This window comes from Halichoerus grypus, chromosome 3 (genome assembly GCF_964656455.1).
Source record: "Halichoerus grypus chromosome 3, mHalGry1.hap1.1, whole genome shotgun sequence".
NCBI classification, from domain to species: domain Eukaryota; kingdom Metazoa; phylum Chordata; class Mammalia; order Carnivora; family Phocidae; genus Halichoerus; species Halichoerus grypus.
The window spans coordinates 188,114,829-188,142,143 of NC_135714.1; the positions used below are offsets into that span (position 1 = coordinate 188,114,829).

General features: G+C 38.5%; 1 protein-coding gene and 1 long non-coding RNA gene across 2 annotated transcripts in view; one reads left to right on the plus strand and one right to left on the minus strand.

The window, feature by feature from the left end:
- The window catches only part of LOC118551629 (uncharacterized), a 52,433-nt gene extending 48,784 nt beyond the window's left edge, over positions 1 to 3,649 (plus strand). The window contains exon 5 of the long non-coding RNA XR_013446659.1: positions 1,611 to 3,649. This is a non-coding gene — a long non-coding RNA (uncharacterized LOC118551629). The remainder of the gene's footprint in view (positions 1 to 1,610) is intronic.
- On the minus strand, positions 1 to 27,071 carry FGL1 (fibrinogen like 1). The gene is made up of 8 exons (XM_036117507.2): positions 26,972 to 27,071; positions 16,948 to 17,027; positions 14,214 to 14,394; positions 7,922 to 8,081; positions 7,568 to 7,665; positions 4,043 to 4,131; positions 3,658 to 3,845; positions 1 to 356 (listed from the first exon to the last, which is right to left on the minus strand). The coding sequence occupies exons 2-8, from the start codon at positions 17,008 to 17,010 to the stop codon at positions 197 to 199; spliced, it is 939 nt and encodes a 312-aa protein (XP_035973400.2). The 5' UTR covers positions 17,011 to 17,027; positions 26,972 to 27,071; the 3' UTR covers positions 1 to 196.
- Between the last annotated feature and the right edge of the window lie 244 nt (positions 27,072 to 27,315).

The following is a 27,315-nucleotide window of genomic DNA, read 5'->3' on the forward strand; positions in this document are numbered from 1 at the left end:
TTCAATAATCTATATTTATTTGAAGAATACACATATTTGCTGCACTGACAGTTCATTACGTAATCAAGGTAAGTAGGAATGAAAAGTAGTACACATAACAATTACCGTCTATAAGCACGTCTATGTGCAGAAGAGCTATTTTTCAAATCACGTTAAACCTAGATGAATTACAGAAAGAAAGCCCACCAGGGAAAAATTAAACAATATTTGGCATAAAATCATTTGGCCTAATTTTCATAACCACAGATTGCAGCGAGTACCACCATCCATGCCAGGTATGCCAGACAATCCCATTGTCCGTTTTAGCCGTGTAGGGACCCCTGTAGTATAAGCCATTCAGGTTTGCGGAGTGACACCTAGTGGGAAGAAAAATAAACACAAAACAGTCAGACTAGAAAAATCGCCTTCCTATGAAACCCTTTTATTGGCTAGCAGATGATAAAAACAAAAAACAAAAAACAAAAAACATTTTTACTATGAATCCTGCCATTTTTCAGACAAGAGAATATTGATTAATTTCCAAAAGCCAGGAGATTTCTACAATAGATGGGTTTTTTCAACTGATGGATTTTAGTGCTATACCCAGTCTCAGGATACAGCCCAGGTCACCTGTAGTGTCCTGTAAAAAAAGCATTTCTGTTCTTAATCGCTTTTACACAGAAAAAGGGAAAACAAGCAAACAAAAACATGACCTCATCACCGTGGGCCTTTGCAAGCAGGGTCAACAAAACCAGGTGGGGCAGGGCGCTCTCTTGCCATCTTCCCTGGATCATTTGCTCGTATGTGTTCATCCATCCGCTGCCAAGACTTAGCTTTTCACTGCAAACTCCCTTCCTCCCCTTTTTTAAAAATCGCCAACATGTCCATTATTTTAACCTCAAGGGTAGGAAAACAAAACCTAAACCACCATTTAAAGTTTTCCCAGCAATTAACCAATAATCGTTTGTCCGATTTGCCGAGTTATTTTTTTAACACATATCATTCCAATCTAGATAAGTTGGTTGGCTTATCATAAATTTTAAAATGTCCCACTTCCTCCTTTAAAACCCATAAATTTTGCCCCGATATGGATAACTAAGCTTATGTGATAATTTACTGTGTATGTTAAGAATGAGTCGCTACATATTTCTTGATTGAAATGAACAGATGGCAGATAATAGGATATAAGGAGAACATTCACAAGGGATAGTTCTGAAAAATCTATGGAAAGTACCCAGATTATTGAATCAAAAAAGCATATAATTTATCCATAGATGCTGAGTTTTGGCGTGGCTCACTTAACCAGCTTAGTGATTTGCTCTTGCTCACCATCCGGACAGTCTCCTAATTTAACTGTATGTAACTGAAACCATGTATGTTAACTCGGCAAGTATCAAAAACCTACTGTGGTTTTAAAACTGTGTGGAAAGTAATGTTAGAAAAAAAAATACTCCCCACTGAGCCTCCGGAATATATATTTTGGCCTATCTCTGTTTTCCTAGAGGCATCTACTACATATACAATTTTTATTGGTTCTGTGATTTGAATCCCATTAAGAAAACTGACTGCATGGTCAGCATAAAAAATCTTAGCTATTCTGAAACCGATTTTCCAGCACCTTTCCGTTTCAGAAACAGCCTGAACTTGTAACCAGATGGGGAGGGAGATGGCTGGGATTCCGTCGGTGAAGAAGTAGCTGTGAGCATTTGCACGAGCAAAGCAGAGAAGACAGAAGACAGCCACACTCAGCGACTGGTTTGCTATGTGGAGAAAGAACGTCTTGCAGGTGAGGGATAATTGAAGTGCCAACATTTCATGTAAGTTAGACTTTAGGATGAAAACAAAGAGGGTAAGGAGGAAGAGGATGATAGGTTTAAACAAGAGGAATAGGAGGCCTGGTAGAAATAGCACCAAGCTTCTGGAACAATTGACTTTTCCTCCAGTGTTACTGATTTTCCACCTGTACACTTATCATCTCCTTTGGCTTCAAGGATAATGAAGGGTTCTTTGGCAGCCGCAGCTACTGAATTGCCTTTCTTTGTCATCTCTGAACCCCTATATCTAAAGTCAAGTAAATCATTTATTTGCCCATGTTAATATGTTGCTGGTTGTCCTTTAGACACAACAGCAACCAGTCAACGGGGTAGGTTCATGGTAATGTTAACTGATAATGATTGTTATTTCTACACTTGATCTTAGCCAAAAGGCCGAGAAGCGATGTTATTTCTATATATGGCCTTCTGTTCAAAATCAAACATTAAGGGATCCTGCAACTTAGGGAATTATGGATAAGTTTTACATAATGCTGATAATTTTTACATAATGCTAACTTAGAAGGACAGGGGAGGAAAAAGGAGGAGGAAGAGAAAGTGACAAAGATGGCCTGTTTTTACAACTACTTAGTGTCAACTTGACACACCACACTACCTACAACTAGCTGTCTCTCCATAAAATCCACAACTCTAAAATCAGCACATCACAATAGCTGATGTTCCTAGGGAGGACTCTCATGCTTTTAGGGAAAATTAACATATGCCTTGTCTACCTCCACTTAATAAGATAGAGGATTGCAAAATGCCTTGAAAGTACTTACATCACAAAAATAAGGTTAAAATTTGGATTGTGGAACTTAATGGATAATCTTCAATAATATGGAAAATCTGACGCTCCAGATACGCTCACTTACTAAAGATTCCATAATGGAAAATCTAAATGTCCAGACATTTTGAGGTGGTCCTTGTTTTCTAAAGAGAAAAGCCATTCAAAACCTGTGCACTACCTAGCAGTTGGAGCACATCTGCTTTGCAGACACAGCAGACCCATCAGGTTATTTTTAAGGAAGACTGTGTGAAGTTTCCATTCTTGCCTAAACTTTGTAATTACAACAAAGGGAGCTATCTGGAAACCATCTTGGGTGGAGAACAGTTAAATGAGTCAAGACTATCTGGCCCAGAGAAGAGAAAATATTGAGGAATACAATAAATATCTTCTCACCCATTGCCTGCAGGGTTTTGTTGAAAGGGAATTACAGTTGCTCTATTAACTACTGAGAAAAAAATCTGGCAAGATATAAGAAGGCAGATTTCAAGATAATAAAAGGAAAAACTGAGTACAATTGAAAAAATGGAATGAGCTAGCTGATAAAGTAACATGGAAGTATTCAGCCAGAGGGTGGAATTAGGTGTCAGGAATATTGTAGAGGAAATTTCTGTATTGGGAGGAGCTTGGATTCAATGATTTAAGGGAAGTCACAGTGATCAAAAAGTAGTTTTACATAGAAAAAATTACAAAAAGAACATGGCCATTTCATATAATAGGAGAAGGTGAAGACCAAACTGGTTATTAGAACGCTGAAAATATTTCTCCTATATAAATCCTCCCTATATCTTCATGTCAATTTGTGGCCAACTGTTTATGATAACTCACCCATCATTCAGTTTGCAAGCAATCTTTGCATAAGTAGTAATTTGATTTATTTCTATAACACCTTTCAAGCTTTATTAATGCACACAATGAACAAATCTTCAAAAATACTTCATCCCTGAAGAATTCTAATAAGGATGATTACTTAATCATACCAATACTACAAAGAAGACAACATTACCTCACATGTTATAATTAATGCCCACTAGTGAGATATCATCAACGCCATCACAACTATGTTTATAAAACGCAAACCTGTTAAACCACCAGCCAGACTGATCTTCTTCTGCACAGTTTCCTTCATAGTTGTCATTATCTCTGTCCCATGTGCTGAATTTCATTCTTTGGTGACTACCCCACCATTGCACCTCAGGATGAAGATTCCCTGCAAGGGAGTCTCCAGCTGTTCCAGAATATTCCCCGATATTCAGCTCATAGGAATTCTAAAGGAAAAGAGGCAACTTCCACTATCAGTTGTCACTCTAATGTGTTAATTTAGTGTTAGTAATTAATGGTAATGTTAATAATATGTTTAATAAACAAAAGAGCAGGTCTTACTGTCTATCTTTGTTTCCACTGACTTTAGGGTTTGTATTTTACACATTAATTCATGATGTTACTTATTTGAAAATTTGAGTACCTTTTCATCTCCAACTCTGAAAAGTTTATATTGTGCGTAACGGCGATTTTTTTCAAAATCTGCAAGGTCGATTTTTAAAGTGTAGTCTCCTGAAAAAAAAAAAAAACAAGCAAGAAATTATAGGATATTCCTGATGTGTGGGATGACATTGATTTATTGAAGTTTAAAAACAACTCATGGTTCTATTTTACTTAAACCATTTCCTTCTGCCATGAGTCAGTTTTCAAAGAATAAGCAGTGACTCCATTGTATTTACAACATGAACATTTTATTGTGTGTTTTACTTGAAAATAGCCAGAGACACAATATTGAAGGTGGAAATTTTCTACAGATGTATCACAGGTAAAAGCTAGTGCAATTTACTTGACAAAGAACAACAGAAAATAAGTCATTATTTAGTTAATAGACTAAGAAATCTAACAATGAGGGGTGCCTTGGTGGCTCAGTGGGTTAAGCGTCTGACTCTTGATTTCAGCTCAGGTCATGATCTCGGGCTCGTGAGATCAAGTCCTGCATTGGGATCCACACTGGGTATGGAGCCTGCCTAGGATTTTCTCTCTCCCTCTCCCTTTGTCCCTCCCCCTGCTCACCCACATGCTCTGTCTCAATCTCTCTCTCTCGGGGAAAAAAAAAAATCTAACAATGAAAGAATAAATAGAAGTTTTAAGAAGTTTAAACATTTATCTTCTTTTTCTTACTTTCAGTAAGAATGTTGATCTTAAAAGTAAACAATAATTGAACTAGTTGGTATCTTCAAGTGATCTTCTTTTCTCCATTGTCCCATCACTTGTAAATCACAAAGACTATTCTTTTTTGAAAAACAGAACTATTATCAGGAACCAGAAAGTTATACATCAAACTGTTAGATAATGTATGTTCTATCCTCCTACTTTGATAAATAAAACTTCACAATGACCTGTAAGACCGGGTTTGAATTTAGTATCTTAGTCTCCTTGGGGTTCCAAGCCAGAACATGGAGGCCCAGGGAGAGAGACGCTCTGGACCCCATCACACAGGTCTCGTGTATGGTCTGCCTCCTCTTTTCCTATCCCTATCTCTTATCTCCATCATGCGCAGAAAGGGGCCTTGTCCGCATTTGTGGACATTGCAGGCTGCACATGCAGGCTCTCTTTATACCCACACTAAAAGCTGTTGCTTTGCCTCCCCTCAGGCCTAGGGCTGTGCACACCAGTGGCATAATCTTCTCAAAGGGGATAGATGAAAAGAGGCATGAGCAGGTCCTGGAAGCAAGCTCAGGACTGTTTCGGACAGGGAATGCTGGATTGGTCCTTACTAGTGGGGAGGAGTGTGGGCTTCTTTTGGCTTTGGCGCTCTAGCCCCACAGACTCTTCCTCCCAGGGAGCTCTTTACTGTGGGATTCTGGGAGAGACCCCTCTAATCTTATCAAAAGGCCATAAAGTTTATTTGAGCCGAGATTGTCAAGTGGATGAGGACGGTAAGGTAGGCTGAGTTAACTCTCCTATAAAATACTTTGCATTGTCGAAGAGATACAAAGTCAGACTCAATGTTTCAGGTAACCATCTTAACATCTTTATGGTCAATAAGTAAATAAAAATGAAATTACAGACCATTTCTAAATTAATGTTATTGCAAAATTTCCAGTCAAAACTTACATAATGGGGACAAGGCTATTTTCAGAGGAAATTCACTAGCCTTAAGCTCTCACAATTAAAGAATTGCAAAGGCATGGGTTTTCCTGTGGATGACGTGATATGTGATTGTGAAGCCTGGAACTTTTAGCTGTCATGAGAGTAGGAGCCTGAACACCAATTAAAACATGAAGGGGAAGGAGATGTGTTGGCAACATGCATCTGGGTAAATAAGCATTTAATAATAATCTGACAAATAATTTTGAACTTTGTGTATTTAGAAGGAGCCAAGGGTTACTTCCTAGAGTTTTCATAGTTTGAATAAGAAACCAGATAAATATTAATGTGCAAAAAAAAGCAGGTATGGTAAGTATTATATATCTATCATAAAACACTCCAAAGTAGGAAAATAAGTACATTGAAGGAAGGGAAATCTTACGTAAATTTAGAGAGCATTGATCACAAGAAGGACGAGCAAAGAAAGTATCAGGCTTAAAGGATTATCTATCTTCTCTAGCTATTATTCTGGTGTCTCAAAGATCCCAATAGTTATAATCCAACTTATGAATTATGAATATAGAAACACTAATCACTTTCCTTAACTTGGATGAAAGAAGCAAAGCCTTGCTTTTATGTTTAGTGCATTGCCAGTGGGATATAGCATGCCTTCTTGAGCAATACAATCGCCTTTTATAAAACATTCTGAATCAGATCTGAGTGGGATTGTCTACATTCTCAGATGTACATTTGAGGCAAGGAAGGCAATGAGCTGGAGTAAATGAACATGGGAAAGAGAAGCTTGGAAAATTCATCAAACTAATGATATTTTAGACAATTATTGAACCCTAGTAGAAGATACCCAGCGAGTACATAACACACAGGGGAAATTGTATAGATGTCTTCAATCTGAAATGTGTCAATAAAATGGCTCAGTGGATGGATAGATACGTGGTTAAAATAATAAAAACAGTAAAATGTTAGTCTGGAGTCTAGGGGTAGGTTGACTCTTCTTTTAGTTTTGCTGTATCTTTGAAATTTCTCAAAATAAAAGCTGAGGGGGATGGAGACAGGGACATTTATTATGGTATTTGATTGCAAAAACAACCCCAATGCCCCGATTGTTTGTCTCAACCTTTGCAATACGACTTTGTAACTCCTTCCATTAAGTCCATTTCTCTCCCCTTAAAATGTGCTGGTCCAGTGACTTGTTTTTACCAGGACAAGGCAGTGAAAATGACCATGTGCCAGTTCTAAGGCTAGGTCTCAAGCGACTTTCGTACCTGCCCTATCTTTTTTGGAACTCTGCCTGAGCTACAAGAACAAGTCCAGGCTGGCTACCTGGAAGACGAGAGACGGTATAGAGCAGAGCCCAATCGTTCCATCTGAGGCCAACCTACAGCAGCCAGCCTCCCGCAGACCAGGAAGTTGGTCACAGAGCCATGAGCAAGCCCAGCCGAGATCAGCAGCCCTGGTGAGCAAAACTGCCCCCACCCCCCCAGCTTGTACATTTGTGAGCCACAATAAATGGTTCTGACTTTAAACTAGTAAATCTTGAAGTGGTTTGTTACATACTATTATTGTGGCAACGGATGGCTGACCCAGTATAGATATTTCGAGGAACTTGAGGCATTAAAAAAAAGAAGGATGATGACATTCCATTTCCTTTCCGGAAATAGAAAATAAATATATGAAAAATCTCCCACCCTCAGTGAAGATCTAGTTTCTTTGCCTCTGGTCCTAGTTTTAAGTGGCCACATTGTATAAAGGGGATTATTGCCCCAAAGGGATCCTTGCCGTCTGCAAAACACAGCAGTTACTGAATTGGTTCCACTGCCTATGATTTAGTGAAAAACATTTTAGTGTTTTTTTTTTTTTTAATTGTACTTCAGGTGAATTTGATAACAGGAAACCTTACCTTGTGTGGTCAGTAAGTGGAGATTTTTATTACCCAGCCAATATTCACCATTTTCCTGAACAAAATTTCCAAAGCCATTTTCATAGTCATTCCAGCCTCTAAAAAATACAAAGTGAAAGCTGATTTTAGCAAAACCCAAAAGGACCTTTGTAGTAACCAAGGTGCCCACCCCTCCCAACTACCCTTTTCTCAATTCTTTTGTCATTTTCTTCATTAGTAAATGCACTTTCAGTAGTCTTACTTAGAGAGTGAAATTCTAATTACAGACCTCAGGATATAATAAAAAAAGGCTTAACTTGTTATGTATCTCACACATGCTACTCCAAATAAGTCCTTATGTCATAATTAGCACACCTGTTAAAGTTCTCACTGCCATCAGATCGTCTCTGAATTACAGTCCATCCTCCTCCATCAGACATGTCACAGTAAATGGAGAATATTGTTGGGCTCTGGAGAGGTTTGATTTTGTAAAATCCACTGCGCTTATGCCCATCATTAAAAATCTCTGAACAGTCTGTTTGCAAAACAAGGTAATGTAACATTTGTTATATGTCTATGTCTCCCCCCTCTACCCCCCGCCCCACATGAGAGCCTCTGGATAAGATTACTCAATACTAATGGAGACAGATAGACACATGGTGCAGATAATCAGCTTTTTAAAATTGCATCTTGGACATCTTCCAGTAGATATTAGGAAAGTCTTATTTCCTTTCCTAGTATTTAATTATCATCTGACTCCTTGACATGATCATGAAAATAAAAGAGGTATTTGGTTTCTCATTTCTCATTTTTGTGGAAAACAATTAAAAAATTACATATGTTCAGTTAATTACAGTATATTTAATTGGAATTTATAACCTAATCTGACAGAATAGTAGAACTTATCTCTCCTAGGAAGCTAAAATGAAAGTAGAAATATAACCTCGAACAAATAATTTAATATGGGTTATCTTGACTTAGAGCATTATAAATCATTCTGAACATCTGGAGATTAATTCAAAATAGTAATCTTCTTGTTAGAGTCTTATAACCTCCCAGTCTCAACAGACTTTTTTACTAGCCTACTGAAATTTCTAACAGTCCATGCATTCTTAGATGTTTTTGCTAAAAACTGCAAGCTTCTGCTATTCCTTTTATCCCTATGTTCTTCGCCATGATATTTCTTTAACTATTGGAGCAAACATAGGTACCAATTTGTCACCAAAAAGTAATATCTATTTCTTAAATTACTTGAGGGTAGGATAAATTAATAGCCACTGGGTCTCATCTAGGCTGATATGTACACACTTAGAGAATACGGCAAGTATGGACTTCACTCTTGTTTCGATGCCTAGGAAGCTGTTTAAAGGTTGGTTGAAGTAGTGGCCACTAGAAAGAGATGATCTGAAGAATACCTAGTTACAGACTTTTGAGTAAAAATACTATAACTTAACATTATAGCTAACTTTCATGTTTTACCCTTATCATTTTGTTAATTTCCTTCCTTTTTTTTTAAAAAAAAAAAATTCTGTTCCTGGTTAGATATTTTAAAGTTCTTTCTTCATTTTCATTGTTTTGATGCCAAATTTTCTACAACTCTGTTTTGTTACAAGCAAAGTACACTGTGCATTAAATTGGTAGAATAGGCAATATGAAATAGAAGAGAAAAGAAAATAAAGAATCTTTGTCACTTTCAAAAGCTCTCACCAAGTTGAGACCAATCATGTACTACTGCTTTGGTGAGTTGTTCATCTTTGTAATGATTTAGGCTTTATTTGTATATTTATTTCTGAGATTTGGAAGCCTATTCTTTTATTTATTTATTTGACAGAGAGAGATAGCGAGAGCAGAAACACAAGCAGGGGGAGTGGGAAAGGGAGAAGCAGGCTTCCCGTGGAGCAGGGAGCCCGATGCGGGGCTCGATCCCAGGACCCTGGGATCATGACTTGAGCTGAAGGCAGACGCTTAACAACTGAGCCACCCAGGCACCCCTGAAAAGCCCATTCTTTATGCATGATGGATTCTTAAAAAAAAAAATCCTTTTTGGCAATTAAATAAGAAAAAAAGCATTACCTAAAATTAGTTCAGTGTTGTTCAAAAGCTTACATTTTGTGGTCAGGTAAGTTGTACAACACTTTTCATTAAAGTAAGCAGATTTTAACCTTGTTAAGGAAGGAGTGCTTTGCTTACATATAATCTCCTACCAAAGAGCTGAATAGTAAAAACTCCAAAGATTCAGACTATTTTCCAGGCAAATATGGAAATGATTAGCTATAACTTTTTCCTCTGGAAAACTTTGTGAATATAGCATTTGCAGCCAACATTTTCTATTTGTTTCTATTTTATGCCAACTGCAAGTTTGTGTTTTTAAAATTTTTTTCCTTCTTCCCAGAGGAAAAAACCAAACACAACTTAAATCCAGAGGAAAGCTTTCAACTTAAAAAAAAAAAAAAAAGCAAAAAACAAAAACAAAAAACACCCAACAAGTAAAAAAAAAAAAAAAAACATCAAAAAGCACCAGTAGCAAAATTGCTCATAAAAAATAAGTTAGAAATAAGAAGCCTGCCTTGGGGAAATGTAACTTATACTATGATAGCAGGAAGTTCAAGCAATGTAGGGTGTAAAACATTAACTAGGTATTTATAATGTTTTCAAAATGTTTCGACCCACTCAAGTCTCTGGAGAATAGGCAGGCAAGGGCAAGGTTAGAAAGCTCTGTGCTCATGGGAGTTTAAAAAACAAAAAGGGATTTTTGGATACTTACATAATACTAGAGTGAGGCCAAGATTTCCTGCCCTCTGACAAATACTGCACTAAACTGGATGAGGTGAATACTTTCTCTGATCATGCAGAAAGCAAGCCATGTTGGAAGGCTGAATGTTTAAGCTTCACAAAGTGACATGACAGCCTGCCAAATGGACTTCCCTCTTGTCCCAGAATGGTGGCTGAGCTCAAAGCTGAGAACCAAAGTCATTCTAAGCTGAAAGAAAGGCCAGCATGAGCTCAGCGGCCACTCAGGGCCATGCTGGGAAATGCAAGAGCTCACCCTGCTATAGTCATTCTCCCCACCAGGCAACATTAAGAAGGAAACTTAAAAGAAGAAAGGATGTTGGTCCCTTGGAGAGGGCAGGATTCTTGAGGAGTAGGGTGAAGAGGCTTGCTCCTGTGCAAACAAGGGGGAGAGTATATAATAATGTGGATAGATGGCTGACATTCATTGAGTGCTTCTTTTGTACTAAATGCTATTGTACTCATGTTACATGTGTTAACTCTTAATCTTTACAACAAAGAAACATTCTTATCATTCTCATTTTACAGACGAGGAATATGAGGGTCATAAAGGTTAAGTCACTTGCCCAAAGGCTACAGCTAGCAAGATGGGTAGTGGGAATTTGAAACCAGGCTTCAATGCTTCTATTGTATATGAAGAATATGACACAAATCTATTAACTTCTGGGGTTTTTTTTAATGTTATATCCAAAACAAGAAAATATCTATCATCTATCCTATTGTATGTGCTATAATGTTATAAGACACACACATACACACACTATAATGGTTCGTCTAGACACTGTCCATGTGACTCTTCCATCCAACTCCTGCTTATACAGTCAGTCCTCCTCTGACCTTGGTATTTCCATTTCCTAGTAACTGATTTCTGCCTTATTCCTTGGTGACTTCTTGTTTCCCAAGGTCCCCACCCAGCACTCCTGACATAGGGATTGGAGTTTTAGCTCCTCAACCTCATTCTTCCCATGACTGGTTGCACAGTGCTTGTAACAAACATCCAATCACCTGCCTCCTGACATGACTGGACACTTGAATCTGTGTTCACAACCTGCTCAGATCGTATCTGAATACATACCTTGGGTTTTGAACTTACTTTGGAATTTGGAATAATGATACTTCTCTTATATCCACAAGTTCCTTGACCTTGAGATTAGCTGTGTTTCCTTTGGAATTAGCTATGATTCCTTTTGGAATCATAGAAGGTGCCAGCAGGGTTGGCTTCTTCTGAACCCTCTGTCCTTGGCTTACAGAGAGCTGCCTTCTTGCTGTGTCCTCATATGGTCTTTCCTCTGGCACCAGTCTCCCTGGCCTCTCTTCTTATAAGGATACTCAGATTGGTGGGGCCCATCCTAATGGCCTTATTTTAACTTAATCTCTTAGTCGTATTCATAGACTTTAGAGGTTAGAGCTTCAACATATGAATGGGGAGGGTACAACTCAGCCCATAAGACGAAGTCATCAAATGGTCATTTGGCCATTCTGGTTACCCCCTTCTCTGAATCAACCCTGTTATCAACAATGATTGGCCTAATTAATTTACTGAGATCCTACTCTGACATCTGTATCTTAAATTTTCCAGTCTCAGGATAGGTAGCTAAAGCCTGCTAAGTGGATAACTGACCACATTATAATTAGGCCCCAAACGTCATCGAATGAAAAGGATATTGAATTGCCACAATACCCTACCTCCTACCTGAAAAGAAGCAAAGCCTTCTACTAGGTGACCTCAGCCTGTGAGAAGAAATTTGGGGAGAAGCCTGACCTGATTCTGGTCTTGAACAATCTCATCCACATCCATCAGCAAAAGCACAAACCCTTTTCAGTCCTGTAGGGGTTCTCATTTAATTGCAGCCTAAATTCTCATTTAATTGGAGTGGAACCTAGGCACTATATGTATACAGTTTCCCAGGGGTCATTGCCTTCCTGCACATTTTGTAAGCAGAGTTCATGTTCTGGACTAATTTTTTCAGGGATGTTTGTATAGTAAACAACCTTAGAAGATAGAGATGGATGACAGGTTACTTTCTGTCCACTTTCATAACAATAATGTCTCTTGCAAAGGAGAAAAAACTGGGCCAATTTGCTTGTAACCCATAATAAATAAAAGATTGATGTTTCCTAAGCTCAGCGTTCCTCAGCTGTGACACAGCCCACTGCCTGCACATTCTCCACCTGGATTACGCCATTTTGCTCCTTAAGTATTTGCAAGCAAGGGATATCGGTACAAACATGAAGACTCCTGACCCGGGAGTCTCTTTTCTTCTGCCGGCATCCATGAAACGGTGGCAGGCTAACTTGTTAGACTGCAAAGAGAGTAAAACCTCAGACCCTTCATGGCTCTTTTATTGGCTTCGGCATTTTACAAGGTCACCAGGTGATTCTAGTGGGAAGCCCTGGCTCAGAATCAGTCTTCAAGGAATTTCTACTGATGTTGCTTTTTGTTTGATTGCTTTCCTGAGCCTTCTTTCACTGTCGTGCCTAATCATCACTGTGGTTCTCTCCTTAGGTTCTCGTTCCTGGTTCTTTGCCCCCAAGATCGCCTCAGACAGGCCTTTGTTTCCCAAGCCTACTTTTGCCAGAGCTGTCTTTGGTTCCTCTTTGTTCCACGCCACAGAGCCACGGGCCATCCTCACGCTACCTCCAACCCCTCCACCACAGGCCTCCTTCTGATCCCTAAACAGGGGAGGGGCAGTTGGACTCCAAGAATCAAGGGTAAGGGATCACGTGGTGGGACAACAGCATGTCAGGAGCCCCTAGACAAAAGTCTGACCAGAAAGAGATTAGGTTCTCGGTAAAGAAAGAAGGAAGCATTTTGTTGCAGCCTAGTTTCTAAAATTCTCACAATCCTTATATCCTACACTGAGGAGTATATTTAGAAACACAAAATAAAGATGTCTTTATTCTATCAGCCTGGAATCTCTCCAGCCTTTACAGTTTTTCAGTTACAGTCAGATCTATTTTCCAACTTTTATTTGCTTATCTAGCGCTTCCTATCTCTATGTACTCCCTTGCTTTCATTCATAAATGTAAGGCTCTATTATATTCAGGTACTTGAATAGGCAAGAGGGAAGAAAGAATGATGAAACGTCATCCCAGACTTTACAAAGTGCCTGGTTAATTGATCAGGACAGATGCATAGACAAAGAAATTATAATACATCATGGGAGAAGCTAGAACAGACATAGGAACACAGTGCTCTAGATGGCATCCTCATTTCTGACAACTCTGGTTTGTTTACTTTAAAAGATGCCTGGAGGAAAGCGAGTGAATAGTTTTCTATAAGGAATAATGCTATGTGCAGTGATAAGCGCAATGTGTTGACAGTCTAAGATCATTTAGTTTCCGGGTGGGAACACTGACCCAATCAAAAGGAAAATTACCAAACCATAAAATATACATGTAAACACAACTCTTGTATTTCCCTAAATAATTGTGATCCTTTTTCTTTCCCTGTCCTTTTATTCTATTACCTTATTTACTACCCTAAAGCATATAACGGTTTCAGAAGGGAAAACTGTATAAATGTAACAAGAAATGATACACAAATAAAAACAAAACTCAACTGTAAAATTTCACAAGTATCATCTGTTGTTTGCACACCAGTATGTAAACAATCTATTGTCTTTGATCTCTCATTAAACTATAGAAATTCTGAGATATTTAGCATTAGTATTAAATATCCTCTGCAGAGATTAGTGAGAGAAAAGGATAAAATGGGGTAGAAGACATTTAAATTTGGTATAATGCTTCATGTTGATTGTTATTGGAATAGGAAAAGCTCTTTAGCAAAATCCGAAGTACCAAATAATGAGCAACCCCATTACACATGGGTGTATATTATAAGTTCCTGAAGCCCATAAGAAAAATAGGTTCTGACCTGCATATTGCCTCTTGCCTCCAAGGTCAATGACATTATTCTCCTCTCCTTTATCAAGGAACTGGATTTCCTTCTCATGCAAAAGCTGTGTGATCTTGACCTGTTGCTGCTTGACCCGCGTCTCAAGCAAGTGCACCTGGGCTCTGAGCCGGGCCTGCTCCTGGAGACAGTTCTCAAGAGCCTGCAAAGTGATGTGCATCTCATTCTCACTGGGAAATAAAAGCTCCTAACAAGTTGGACAAATTAATGATTCAATTTTGTCCCTGCCCCGCATCGGGCTCCCTGCTCGGCGGGAAGCCTGCTTCTCCCTCTCCCACTCCCCCTGCTTGTGTTCCCTCTCTCGCTGTGTCTCTCTCTGTCAAATAAATAAAATCTTTAAAAAAAAAAAATTGTCCCCAACTCCCATTTCCGAATATTATTCTAACCAGAAAGTGGTTTGAAAACTCTGGTACTATTTGTTGTTTGAAGAATAAGTAATTATGGCTACGGTAAAGTGCTTGAACTAAAAAATTATATATTAAGGGCGCCTGGGTGGCTCAGTTGGTTGGGCGACTGCCTTCGGCTCAGGTCGTGATCCCGGAGTCCTGGGATCGAGTCCCGCATCGGGCTCCCGGCTCGGCGGGGAGCCTGCTTCTCCCTCTGACCCTATCCCCTCTCATGCTGTTTCTCTCTCTCTCTCAAATAAATAAATAAATAAAATCTTTAAAAAAAATAAAAAATAAAAAGTAAAAAATTATATATTAATATAAAATAATCTGAATGACTAAGCTAAGAGCCTTAAATTTGTCTCATTCGATCTTCATAATGATTCCAGGAGGGAGGAATTGTCTCAACCCTAGTGAGGCAACTTGCTCAGGGATTTTTCCAGCAAGTAGGAGGAGTCAGGATTCAAATCCAGTTAGAGATCCCTACTCTCAGTCTCTTCGTGATGCCATCAAATGCTTTCCTGACAGTAAAGTTTTAATGGCATCATTGCATTGTTAGTGTGTCAATCCCTAAAATAAACAAGGCTTTGGAATGACCTTCTGGCATTACTGTCTTAAAAATTTAATGGAATACTTAAAATCTGATGACATGTGTTCACCTTTATAAGGGATGCTAGTTTAGACTCTCATATCCCTGAATATCTCACCCACTTACCTGTGCAAATTCTAGTGAAGTCACTTTAACTTTTTGCTTATTGTTTTGTTTTTCCCTCAATTACTTCAGAAAGGGATGGGAGGAGGCTGAGTTTTCCAGTTAGGTCATTTATCTTCTCTAAAAGAGCAAAAAACCCAAGAATATTGGATGCAAGAGAATTTATCAGCTCCTTTCTAAGCTGGCGTCTGATAACTTTCCAAAGAGAAAGGAAACATGGTAGGGAATTAATTGGGAAGATGAGCTGCAGGGATGGGGCTTCTGGAAGAGGTATTGAGACTAGAAGCTTCAATAAAGGCTTTGAGTACTTGATGTGGGAAGAGTTACTGGAGGTAGAGTGGGGAAAAAAGGGAAAAAGGACAGAAGACTAATTTTTGCCATTTTTCCACTTTTAGCTTGACATCTCTATTTGCAAATTACGTCATGATCTCCCATGATAAGTGTAAATGTTCACTTCTGAGAAATTCTAAATTTTCATGAGTGATTGCTTTACACTACTACCTTTATACACATCATTTCCTAAAACAGCCATCAGACAGATTTCTCAATTTACAATTGCCTTTCGGTTCCTATCTTTATGTACTGCCTTATATTCATTCCATAAATAGGAGGACCTGCTACATTCCAGGCCCTCTGCTAGGTGGTCAGAAGAGCACAGCTAGACACCCTATTTGGGACAAAGAGGTACACTCCCTTCCTATGAAGACCTGTACTGTGAACATAGAAATTCAGCCCCCAAACTGGAAGTCCCATAGCAAGAGAATGGGGAAGTGGTGGTCCAGGTCTTCTCCTATTTCCAAGTCCGAGTCACTGAATCTCCCCTGGCTATTGCTCGAGGACCATTTCTTATTTGCTCTTGGTGCTCTCTCCTCAACACTCCTTGATTTTTCTACTCTGAATTATTTGCTTAGCTCTCTGATTCCCATCAGTCTAAAAAATGAACAGCAAGAACATTTCATGGTGTCTGGAATCCTGTGCTCCTTTCTAATAGGTGGAAATTGGTTGCGATAGTGTTAAATATAGTTAAATATAAATTGCAGTGTGCGATTTAAAAATAGCTGAAGGTACAGGGCAAGTATCTTCAATCATTATGAGACCACATGCACAGTTTTAGTGAGCTTATTTAAAATTTAGGAGTTTTCACTCTCCCAGAACTTTGAATAAATGAGTATTTTCTCCCTTTTATTTATTTATGAATGGAGGAAGGCATGAGTTCATTGTAATTACTTTCAAATAATTTGTTCAGTTTACACTAACAGTGTTCAGTATTGGAAAACTCAATATTGGGAAAGACCCTAGGTCAATTTTAATTACCATGGATAGTTTTAAGTTTCTAACATTATTTAACTACCCAAATGGGCCCCAGTAAATTCGAAAAGATTTTACTTATTTATTGTGAAGACTAGTTTTTACTTTGAGAAAGAAAAATTACGTCTCTTGTAAGTGCCTATTATGTGGCAGGTGCGTCCACAAACCTTTTTCATATTTTCCCCTTAGTTATTTTTTTTTCAGTGACAAATTACTAAAGGTTTTCTGCAAAATAAAAGAAAATTCAGGTCAAAGCAGGTATTATAAATACATAAATAAATGAGCTTACCCAGCTTTCCCTGCCCATTACCAGAATGGTGGTGACAAGGATGAAACTGAACATCTTCACCATTTTCCCCACTGAAACAACTACAAGAACAAAAGAAATTTCATAAACTTCTTTACTGTGATTTTTTCACGAGATGGGTTGGGTTCAGGTTCAACGTGATCCAGGATGTCGGATGCAGCTCCATCTCTAGTCTGAGAGTCTTCAAGGAAATTCCCCTGGATTTTCCCATGCTTCCCTCACACAGAATGATGCTCTCTGTTACCTTAAGTAGGATTGAACCTGTTCAATTGCAGAAATAAAGGGACTCTGCCTCTCTTTGAGTGTCCTAATTGTAATGTGCTGCTTGTGCAGACAAAGCAAAGGCTCTGTAAAAACAAAGACCAGGCTCCATGTTTTGGCTGAGCCACTTCCTAGTTGTGTGCCCTCAGGCAACCTACTAAAATGCTCCTGATTTGTAAATGGAAATCATAATTTCTACTTGACAGGACTGTGGCAATTTTGACCTAATGCTTTTAGATACCCTGTCATAGGATAAGTGCCTAAGGAACAATAACTCATTTTGTATATGGAAGACTGCTTTTATTTTTAAAAGAAGAAAGAAAAAAATGACAAGTATAGGATGTGATATGCATTGTTTTTCTTGATGTCTTAATGGATAGGCAAGCTACCAAGGTGATATAAATCTTTAAGCTCTGTTTAAAGTTGTAGAGGAAAATTCACTTTACCACTTCTTGAGATTATTTTTAAAATCACTCTTGAGGGGCGCCTGTGTGGCTCAGTCGGTTAAGAGTCTGACTCTTGATTTCAGCTCAGGTCATGATCTCAGGGTCATGAGATCAAGCCCCATGTTTGGGTTCTGCGCTGAGTGTGGAGCCTGCTTGAGATTCTCTCTCTTTCCCTCCCCTCCCCTCAACGCTCCCCCCTGCCCTCCTACCCTGCTTGTGCACATGCTCTCTTTCTCTCAAAATAAAATAAAATAAAATGAAATAAAATGAAATCACTCTTGAAGTAATGAGTCTTGATGAAAAATTTTGTTCATCCTCAAATAACTTCTGTGTGCTGCCAGAGATGATTTTTCATAAATTTTAGACGCTAAGGAGCCTAGAAGAGCAGAGATATTTGCATAATCTTCAAACAAATTTTATACCTATGGTTTCCAGAAAAGAACTGGAATCAACTGAATTATTTGTTAGCCTATTTTTATTCTTATAGAACCTGTGACCACTAGGTCTTTTCAGGTATCTCTTTCTCAATTTTTTTTTTTTTAGATTTTTATTTATTTATTTGACAGAGAGAGACACAGCGAGAGAGGGAACACAAGCAGGGGGAGTGGGAGAGGGAGAAGCAGTCTCCCCACTGAGCAGGGAGCCCGATGCGGGGCTCGATCCCAGGACCCTGGGATCATGACCTGAGCCTAAGGCAGACGCTTAATGACTGGGCCACCCAGGCACCCCTCTTTCTCAATTTTTATATAATTAAAAAGGTGGTTCCTAACTTTACTGCCCATTAGAATCACTTGGGGAGCTTTAAAAAAATCTCCACGCCCAGGAATTCAATTGAATGTCTAAAGGTGGCAGTCAGGTACATGGAATTTTTAAAACATTGTTGATTCCAATGTTCAGCAAAGTTTGGGAAGCAATGATTTAAGGACTTAATATACAAAAATTTTTAAGTCTATTATAACAAAGTAGTTAGTTCTCAGTCCTTCTGAGGCTAACAAAAACAGTTATAGAATGGGAAAGACACTTAAATTCAGTGACAAATACCGTGCATGGCCACCTTGGGAAGCACTGTAAAATAGAATGTGAGTTTTTAGAGTATGTGAAATGTATGCATTACAGAGAGTAATAAAGAGTCTGCTACATATAACTATATAATTTTACTTGACTGACTTTTATTTTTTTACTACAAGTCTAGAACTGTGCTGTGTATTTTATAAGCATCTACTTTAATTCTCAAATAACTAAGGCAAGTACTATTATCCTCATCCTACAAATGAATAGATCAGAGAGGTTAAGTCATTTCCCTAAGATCACACAGCCGGTTTATGGAAGACCCAGCAATTGAGCTGAGGGCTTTCCACCTTGACGGCCCATGCCCTTAACCTGAACTCCACACGGCCTGCCTCGTGATCCACATATGACTGAAACACACAGGGAAACAGGCTGCATGGACGAATGGGGGCCCTCCCGCTTGGCCTTCTCCTGTAAACATCGGCCTCACTCATCAACATGGCTGTGACTCATTTGTTCCTGAGTCATGCACTTCTCCAAAGGAACATCAGGTGAATCTGGCAGGAGAGGAGACAGCTACATTGAAGCAGAGGCAAACTGAGGGAATGGCCACATTACAAGCCCTTACTGATTATCAGCTCTCTGCTCAGCACTGTGCTACATGCTGTGGAAGAATCAACATGGCAGCCTCGGCGACGCAGCGTCTCAAGCAAGAAATGAAAATAACTATGAAAATGGAAATTAAGGACAATATAAATTAAGTAGACATGAAACCATATGTAATTACATATAAAAATTGAACTTTCCCAGACCACCCCTCAAGACAAAATTAATTACTTCCTCCACTGTGACCCCCCCCATACTATATTTGCAGACCAAAATAGCAGTTATCCACTCAATAAACATTGTTTGCATGCCTGCTCTGTTCCAGGCACTGTGCCAAGCAATGGAATTATCAAGTGGTCAGTTTTTTGCATGTCTTTCTCTAACTGCTTAGAATAAGATTTTTGAAGGCAAAGGCCCCACCTTGCTAATTGTTGTATGCCCAGCATCTAATTTGTTACAGCGATGCCGATGAAAGGTTAGTTGTCTCTGCTGAAAATTTTCCCCTGGGAAGGAAAATTCTTTCTCAGAGGGGAAAATGTCCTTTCCTTGCCATAAAACTAGTCTGTTTGCAGTGGCAATACTTCCTCCTTCCTTCTCTATGTTTATCCTGGTCAAGGGGGAAACAATGGGCTAAGTGTATTTTTGAAAGTAAGCGTTAGGAAGGGGGTCGAGGCTTTTGGTTGGATTGAACACATGCATTTATTTTCTCTTTCTCATAAAACCCCACTAGAAAAGGAGTAAAGAAAAATGGAGAAGACATGAATTGACAAGGTCAAAGAGAAAGGGCGCGGAGAAAACACCTGGCATGCAATGTCAACATGTTTGTAGGATGTAAGAAGCACGTTGGGGAGCTGGCAGGGCTGCTAAAACTGGGGAACCAGCAGCAGCAAAGGGGACCATCACAAGAAGCAGACTAAGTTGCACCGCAATGCCCCAGCCGGGTGCAGGGCTGAAGGCATCAGCTGGCTTCGAAGGCAGGGTTGGAGGCGATGGGCTGACACTCAGATTCTCACCGAAACCTCACCCAAACATTGCATGCCAGGTGTTTTCTCCCCTCCCTTTCTCTTTGACCTTGTCAGTTCATGTCATGAATACTGTTTCTCTCACCCCATCAGACAACAAGGCTTACTTTCCACTAAGGTTGAACCAGAGAGGCTCTGGGTAGCATGACCACAGGCACAAGGGAGGTCAGGGGAGAGTACTTTGTTCTACAGGTTGAAAACACCCACCCCCTCACCTCCACACACACACACACACACACACACACACACACACACACACACCCCACCAGGATACTTCTATCCTGGCAGCCAGGCAGCCCTCTCTCTACTCCTCCCACCACTTTCCAGGCCAGAGAGCATGGGATTCCTCTCTGGAGGAATGAATAGGCTCACAGAAAAGATCAGCTTACATTGGGCGATTCTCCAACAGAAGCGCCTTGTCCTTGCCTGATCCTTCTCCAAAGAAGCCCACCAGTTGGCAAGCCTCATTCGTGTACACAGGAGAGGTATAAACTTAAATTTTGCGCGTTTCTTTCAAAGGAGTTCTCTCTGAAGGGAGGTATATATTAAGTTTCTTTCTGCATCTGCATTTACCTAACAGTCTAAAGAGAAACACTTAAAGGGGTGCCTGGGTGGCTCAGTTGGTTACGCATCCAACCTTGATTTCGGCTCAGGTCATGATCTCAGGGTCATGAGATCAAGCCTGCGTCCAGCTCTGCACCGAGTGTGGAGTCTGCTTAAGATTCTGTCTCTCTCGGGACACTTGGATGACTCAGATGGTTAAGCGTCTGCCTTCGGCTCAGGTCATGATTCCAGGGTCCTGGGATTGAGTCCCGCATTGGGCTCCCTGCTAGGCGGGGAGCCTGCCTCTGCCCCCCCCCTCTGACTCTCATGAATAAATAAATAAAACACTAAAAAAAAAAAGATTCTGTCTCTCTCTCCCCTCTCCACTCCCTGCCCCCTGTTCATATTCTCTCTCTCTCAAATTAAAAAAAGAGAGAGACAGAGAGAAACAATATCATGAAGATGTATAATTTATCTGTTACAACTTAATCCTTTCATCTAACATTGTAAACAAAGTAACCAAAATGTACAGAAAGAAGTGGAGTGCTGTGTAAATCACACAGCTAAATGGGCAAAGAAGTCAGACAAAATACAAGAACACATTCAATAACTCATTGCAGAAAAGCTCTCCTAAGCCCTTGGAGATCCAGTTTTTTCAGTGAGTCATCCTTTTATACATTCATGTGATACCATTTATAGCAACTTAGTTTAGGAAAATGGATATTTTACTCTGTGATCTTAGTAACCATTTAAAATTCAAACATGGGGTGCCTGTTTAATGCCAGGTGCAATGTACACTAGATGCTTTTATATATAGCTTATATTAAATATATTGAATTACATTTAAAATACTAGCTTATATTGGGGTGCCTGGATAGCTCAGTTGGTTAAGTGTTCGACTCTGGATTTCGGGTCAGGTCATGGTCTCAGGGTGGTGATATTGAGCCCCATGTGGCACGGCACTGGGTGTTGAATCTGCTTAAGATTCTCTCTAATAATTCATTAGAAACAAGGCTGATCTTTCCTAAGAAAAGCTGAGATGGTGAGTGGTGCTCTCTCAAGGTCATCAAAAAGGAAAAGCTCTCTATGCAAGACTTGAGCTTGTCTTAGTTGTTTATAAAATATATGTAGTATTTCCGTACTTGAATCATAAATACTTCAAGGGCAGTGTTTTCTGCTACATTGCCCATCTTCTGAGTTACCTTTTTGCAAAATAGAAGAGGCAACTGTCCCTAGACTTTAACACTATTGCTAATTCTCTCAGTTAACATATTTTTCAGTACTATATAAAATTGTGATAAAATTATGATTTAATTATGTTCAGTTAGCCAACATATAGTACATCATAATAAAAATAAATTAAAAAATTAATAAAGATAAGTGGAAAAATGGCTGTGTGCGACCTGGAAGAAGGTTCTCACCAGAACCCAACAATACTGGTACACTTATCTTGACTTCCCACCCCCACAACTGTCAGAAATAAATTTCTATTGTTTATTAAAAAAAATTATGATTGAAAAATTCTAATTTGAGGGTTGCCCGGTTGGCTCATTCAGAAGAGTATGTGACTCTTGACTTCAGGGTCATGAGTTCAAGCCCCACGTTGGGTGTAGAGATTACTTATTTAAGTAAATATTTTTTTAAAATTCTCATTTTAAAAAGAAAAATAAAACTCCATACTGTAAAAAACAGATATAATTGAAAATAGGGATAGGAACAGTTATTTGTACACCAATGTTTATAGTGGCATTATTCACAACAGACAAAAAGTGTGTGAACAACAATCCAAATGTCCATCCACAGATGAATGGATCATCAGAATGAGATATATACACACAATGAAATATTAACCTTGAAGACCTTATGCCAAGTGAAACAAGCCAGACACAAAAGGACAAATGTTGTACGTTTCCCCTCATACAAAGTACCTAGAGTAATCAAATGCCTAGAGATGTATTATGTGTATTAATTTGAAGTGTATGAAATTGCCATTTTGTTAGGTCAAAACCATTCAAACGTATGCCATTTCTTACAGTTCAACCCAATATATTAAGAAAGGAACAGCTAGTCATTAAGGAAATTGAAAAATATATTCAAATATAATGAAATATTTTATATATATATATTTTAAGATTTCATTTATTTATTTGAGAGAGAGAGACACAGTGAGAGAGGGAACACAAGCAGGGGGAGTGGGAGAGGGAGAAGCAGGCTTCCCGCGGAGCAGGGAGCCCGATGCGGGGCTCGATCCCAGGACCCTGGGATCATGACCTGAGCCAAAGGCAGACACTTAACGACCGAGCCACCCAGGCGCCCCTATATATGTTTATGTTACATAAGTGCCATGAAATGAAGGACTTGATCCTTTTTATTTCTGCTATATCTCCGTGCTTGGTAGATACTTAGGTACTGTATCAGTTTCATACAGCTGTTATAAATTACCACACCGCGGGCGGCTTAAAGCAACAGAAGTTGATTCTGTCACATTTCTGGGGGATAGGAGTGTGAAATTAAGGAGTCACTATAGCTATGCTCCCTCTGAAAGCCTCTAGGGAAGAATGCTTCCTTGCCTTTTCTAGCATCTGCTGGCTGCCAGCCATCACTGGCGTGCGCTGCAACACTCCACTCTCAGCTTGCACGTTCACATGGCTGTCTTCCCTCTGAGTGTCCCTGTGCCTAATTTCCCTCTTCAGACAAGGACACCAGCCCATTGGATTGGGGCTCATCCTAATTCAATATGACCTTATCTTAACTTGATTCCATCTACAAAGACCCTATTTCCCAATAAGGTTACATTCACAGGTAATGGGAGTTAGCACTGAACGTATCACTTTATGGGGCACAATTCAACTTGGTTCAGGTACTCAACAAAATAGTTGGTGAATTGATGAGAAGAAAATTTATGAATCGAAGTTAGAATTTCAGAACTTCCCAGCATCTGTTATAATTTTACAATTGTTTATTAGAGACAAAATTCTTTTTTTTTTTTTTAAGATTTTATTTATTTGAGAGAGAGAGCAACAGAGAGAGCACAAGCAAGGGGAAGGGTAGCGGGAGAGGGAAAAGCAGACTCCCGGGTGAGCAGGGAGCCTGACGCGGGATGCGATCCCGGGGACCCTGGGATCATGACCGGAGCTGAAGGCAGACGCTTGACCAACTGAGCCACCCAGGTGCCCAACACCAAATTCTTTTTGTCTGCTGAATTTATTAGATGTCCCTATCAGATTCCCTCCATCATCTCCCCTCCTTCAGCAATGACTGAGAATATTTAATAAACTATGGTCTTTGTAAAGTTTGTATTGATTTGCAAATATGACATGTGGTGTGTGCTAGCTTATATTGGTTTTAAAGAGATATTTGAATTTATAAAATCCCAAGAGCAAATAAATAATGAAAAACTTAAAACCTAACATATTTAAAATTAGGCTATCTTAATGGGCTACAACTATTATCATACCTATCTCATAATAAATTATAAGTTTGACTCATACTTTTCAGTTGGTAATAAATATATTTCCCAAGCAGAACTACAACAGCTCTGCTGCTATTTTTTAAAAACCTCATTTGTACCTTTATGGTTATTTGTCATTTAACTTTTAAATTTGTCATAAAGTCAAGTCATACAAAGTAAAAATTACCCCTCCACATGATGGAAATTTCTTAACATGTAATTAATGGCAGAGTCATAAACATGTGAAGTTTTTTAATGTTACAGGAAATAAGAAGCAAGAATATTTGTTTTATTATAAGCAAGCAAAAGAAAATGAAGATGGAAAATAAAAATATTTTTTAAAAACACATAAAGAGATTTTGGAAGTAGGAAGCATTATCCCGTGAGACTAGTACACATGGTGAAACTATAATAAAAGGAAGTGAGATCATCCAAACATCATCAACACTTCAGGAAACAAGGCTCAGAGAGGGAAAATTATTTAGCTAAAGGAATAAAATAAACTTTCACTAAGTATATTCACATTAATCTGGGAGATGAGTATAACAGTATGATATAATACCATTTATTTGTGACTCTGATTCAAATTGTTCTTCTGACTGAGAAAAAAACAATATATTTTGCCAGATTATTGATTGGGATTTTTCCTTTTTTGTTCCAGTAGTGAAAATAACGTCTCATTTTTCTTATGTGATAGTAACCAGATCTTCATTGTTTTAATCCACTTCCAGCTATCAGATGAAAAATTTGGGAGTCAAGAATCAAAGTCATGAAATTTTTGTGCCTTCTAGACTTTGCTTTTATGCTGTCTGTTGAAATTAGTATATTTTCTTTGGTTCATCAATTTCCCTTCTGTATTTGTGGGGTCAAGTACTTTATTTCAGAAATGAATAAACTAGCTTAAAAGCTTAAAGAGCTTTAAAAACAAATTATGGTCTTATATCTATGTCTGATTCTGGCTCTTGTCTAAGAGACAGCGTATGTTGAAAGAGCTCTGGGAGATGCTGGGAGATTATATAACACGTATACATAGTGCTTTACATGAGGCTTGGTAGAAAATAAAGGGCCAATAAAATATTTTGGCAGGCTCTGTCTCCTGGTGTCCTGAAATTTCCATCTCATCGCCATTAAAATAATCAAATCTGATCTTTCCCAGAGAAAGGAGGGAGCCTCTAGTCTGGCAGCTCCTTCAATAATAAGGCATTTCAAAATGTCATTACAAATATATATTTTAAAGTCATTATATTAATTTGATAATCTTTAGAATAATTCCTGAGAAGATCTCAAGTCATCTAAAATTCCTCAGTGACCAATTGTAATTCTTTTTTTTTTTTAAGATTTATTTATGTATTTGAGAGAGAGAGGGGGAGAGAGTGCACACACACGCGAGGCGGGTGGGTGGGGTGGGTGGGGTGGGGCGGTGGGAGAGGAGTAGAGGAAGAGGGAGAGGGAAAGAGAGAATCTTAAGCAGACTCCATGCTGAGCCCAGAGCCTGGCACAGGCCTCCATCCCAGGACTCTGAGATCATGACCTGAGCTGAAATCCCGGCTTAAACCCCACAGGCAACCGCCCACCCATTGTAATTGTAATTCTAAACATCTTCTATAATGTTGAAGAAATGTTTAGGTATTGGGCTTTTCAAATGCTTTGAAAGTCTGGTCTCTATCATTCATCATAGTAAACCATTATTATTTTGCAAATCTGGTTTATGATAAAGTGGTATCAGATTATTTAATTCTTATTATACAGTTGTATTTCTTTTATAATGTTTTTGCTTTAGGCTGTTTCAAAACTTTCAATTTTTGTAAAACTAAAATAGTTTTCAAATGGCTACTCTTTGGTGTACCATATTATTTGATATAAATTATTCTAAGTCTCTTAAGTCCAATTTCTTCCCCACTAAAAAATTTTTTAAGTTAGTTGATAGAGAAACTTAAAGGCAAAAATATTAAGTTTTAAACTGAAAAGTTGTACAGATGGTTATATAACTTTTAAAAACAATTACAAAACAAAAATACATGTTAATGTAAAAATTTTAAAAAGTGGTGTTTTAAGCAAGCTATCATGAAAGAATACAAGATAAAAGAAATAAGAAGAAAGAGCTATTGAAAGAAGCATGTTTAGTAAGTTAGCATTCACGAATGGACTACACCATTAATGTAAGACTAGTTACTTAAAAATTTACCCATAAACACAGACTTAGAGACTCCTTTTAGGCATTTTCTTCCAAATTTTTTATCATTTTTCTGAAAATGGAATATAATAATATCTTTGTTATTTATCTTAAGCACTTACACTCAGTGAAAGCCTTAAAAAGCTAAATAAATTTGATTCCCAAAAGATAGAAATAAAGAAAAGCATTTCTGAAGATTTTACTTCTGAAATGGAAATTTTTTAACATTGCCCATTTTATTTTCTATCTTGTATATTAGAGGTGCAAATCCTATTATTTACATCAAATTCCCATCCAATTCATTCAAAATGTGCTAGGAGTGGAAAGGAGATATAATTCTAAGTTTATTTTCTACGTTGCAGAGGTGGTCTTCTATCTAGTCAACCTGACTTCTCCTAAGAGCTCATGGTTGTTTCCTGAGTTATGCTTAATATCATACCTATGACATCTATTAGCATTATTACAATTATGTCAAAAGTACAGAGATGTTAAATACCTTGCCTGAAGTCAAAAATGAGTCAGAGACACAGCTCAGACTAGGTCCTGCCACTCTGCCTCTCAGGACCTTCTAACTGCATCCAGAATTTGTAATTGCTTCTCTGTTATTTGATTAGAAATAGGGACAATGTTGATTTTGGCTTTAATCTGGGAACAAATAAATGAGAAAATCAGTTTAACTGGAAGGAAAGCTAAAAAAGGATATTGAATGACAAATCACAGTACTCAGATATTTTTCTTTTTTTCTCCTATTTGTATGAATTTTTACGAAATATCTAATAATGTATCTTCATGAAAATACATCTCTGATTTTTTTTTAACTCTTATTTTTGTGCTCATCCG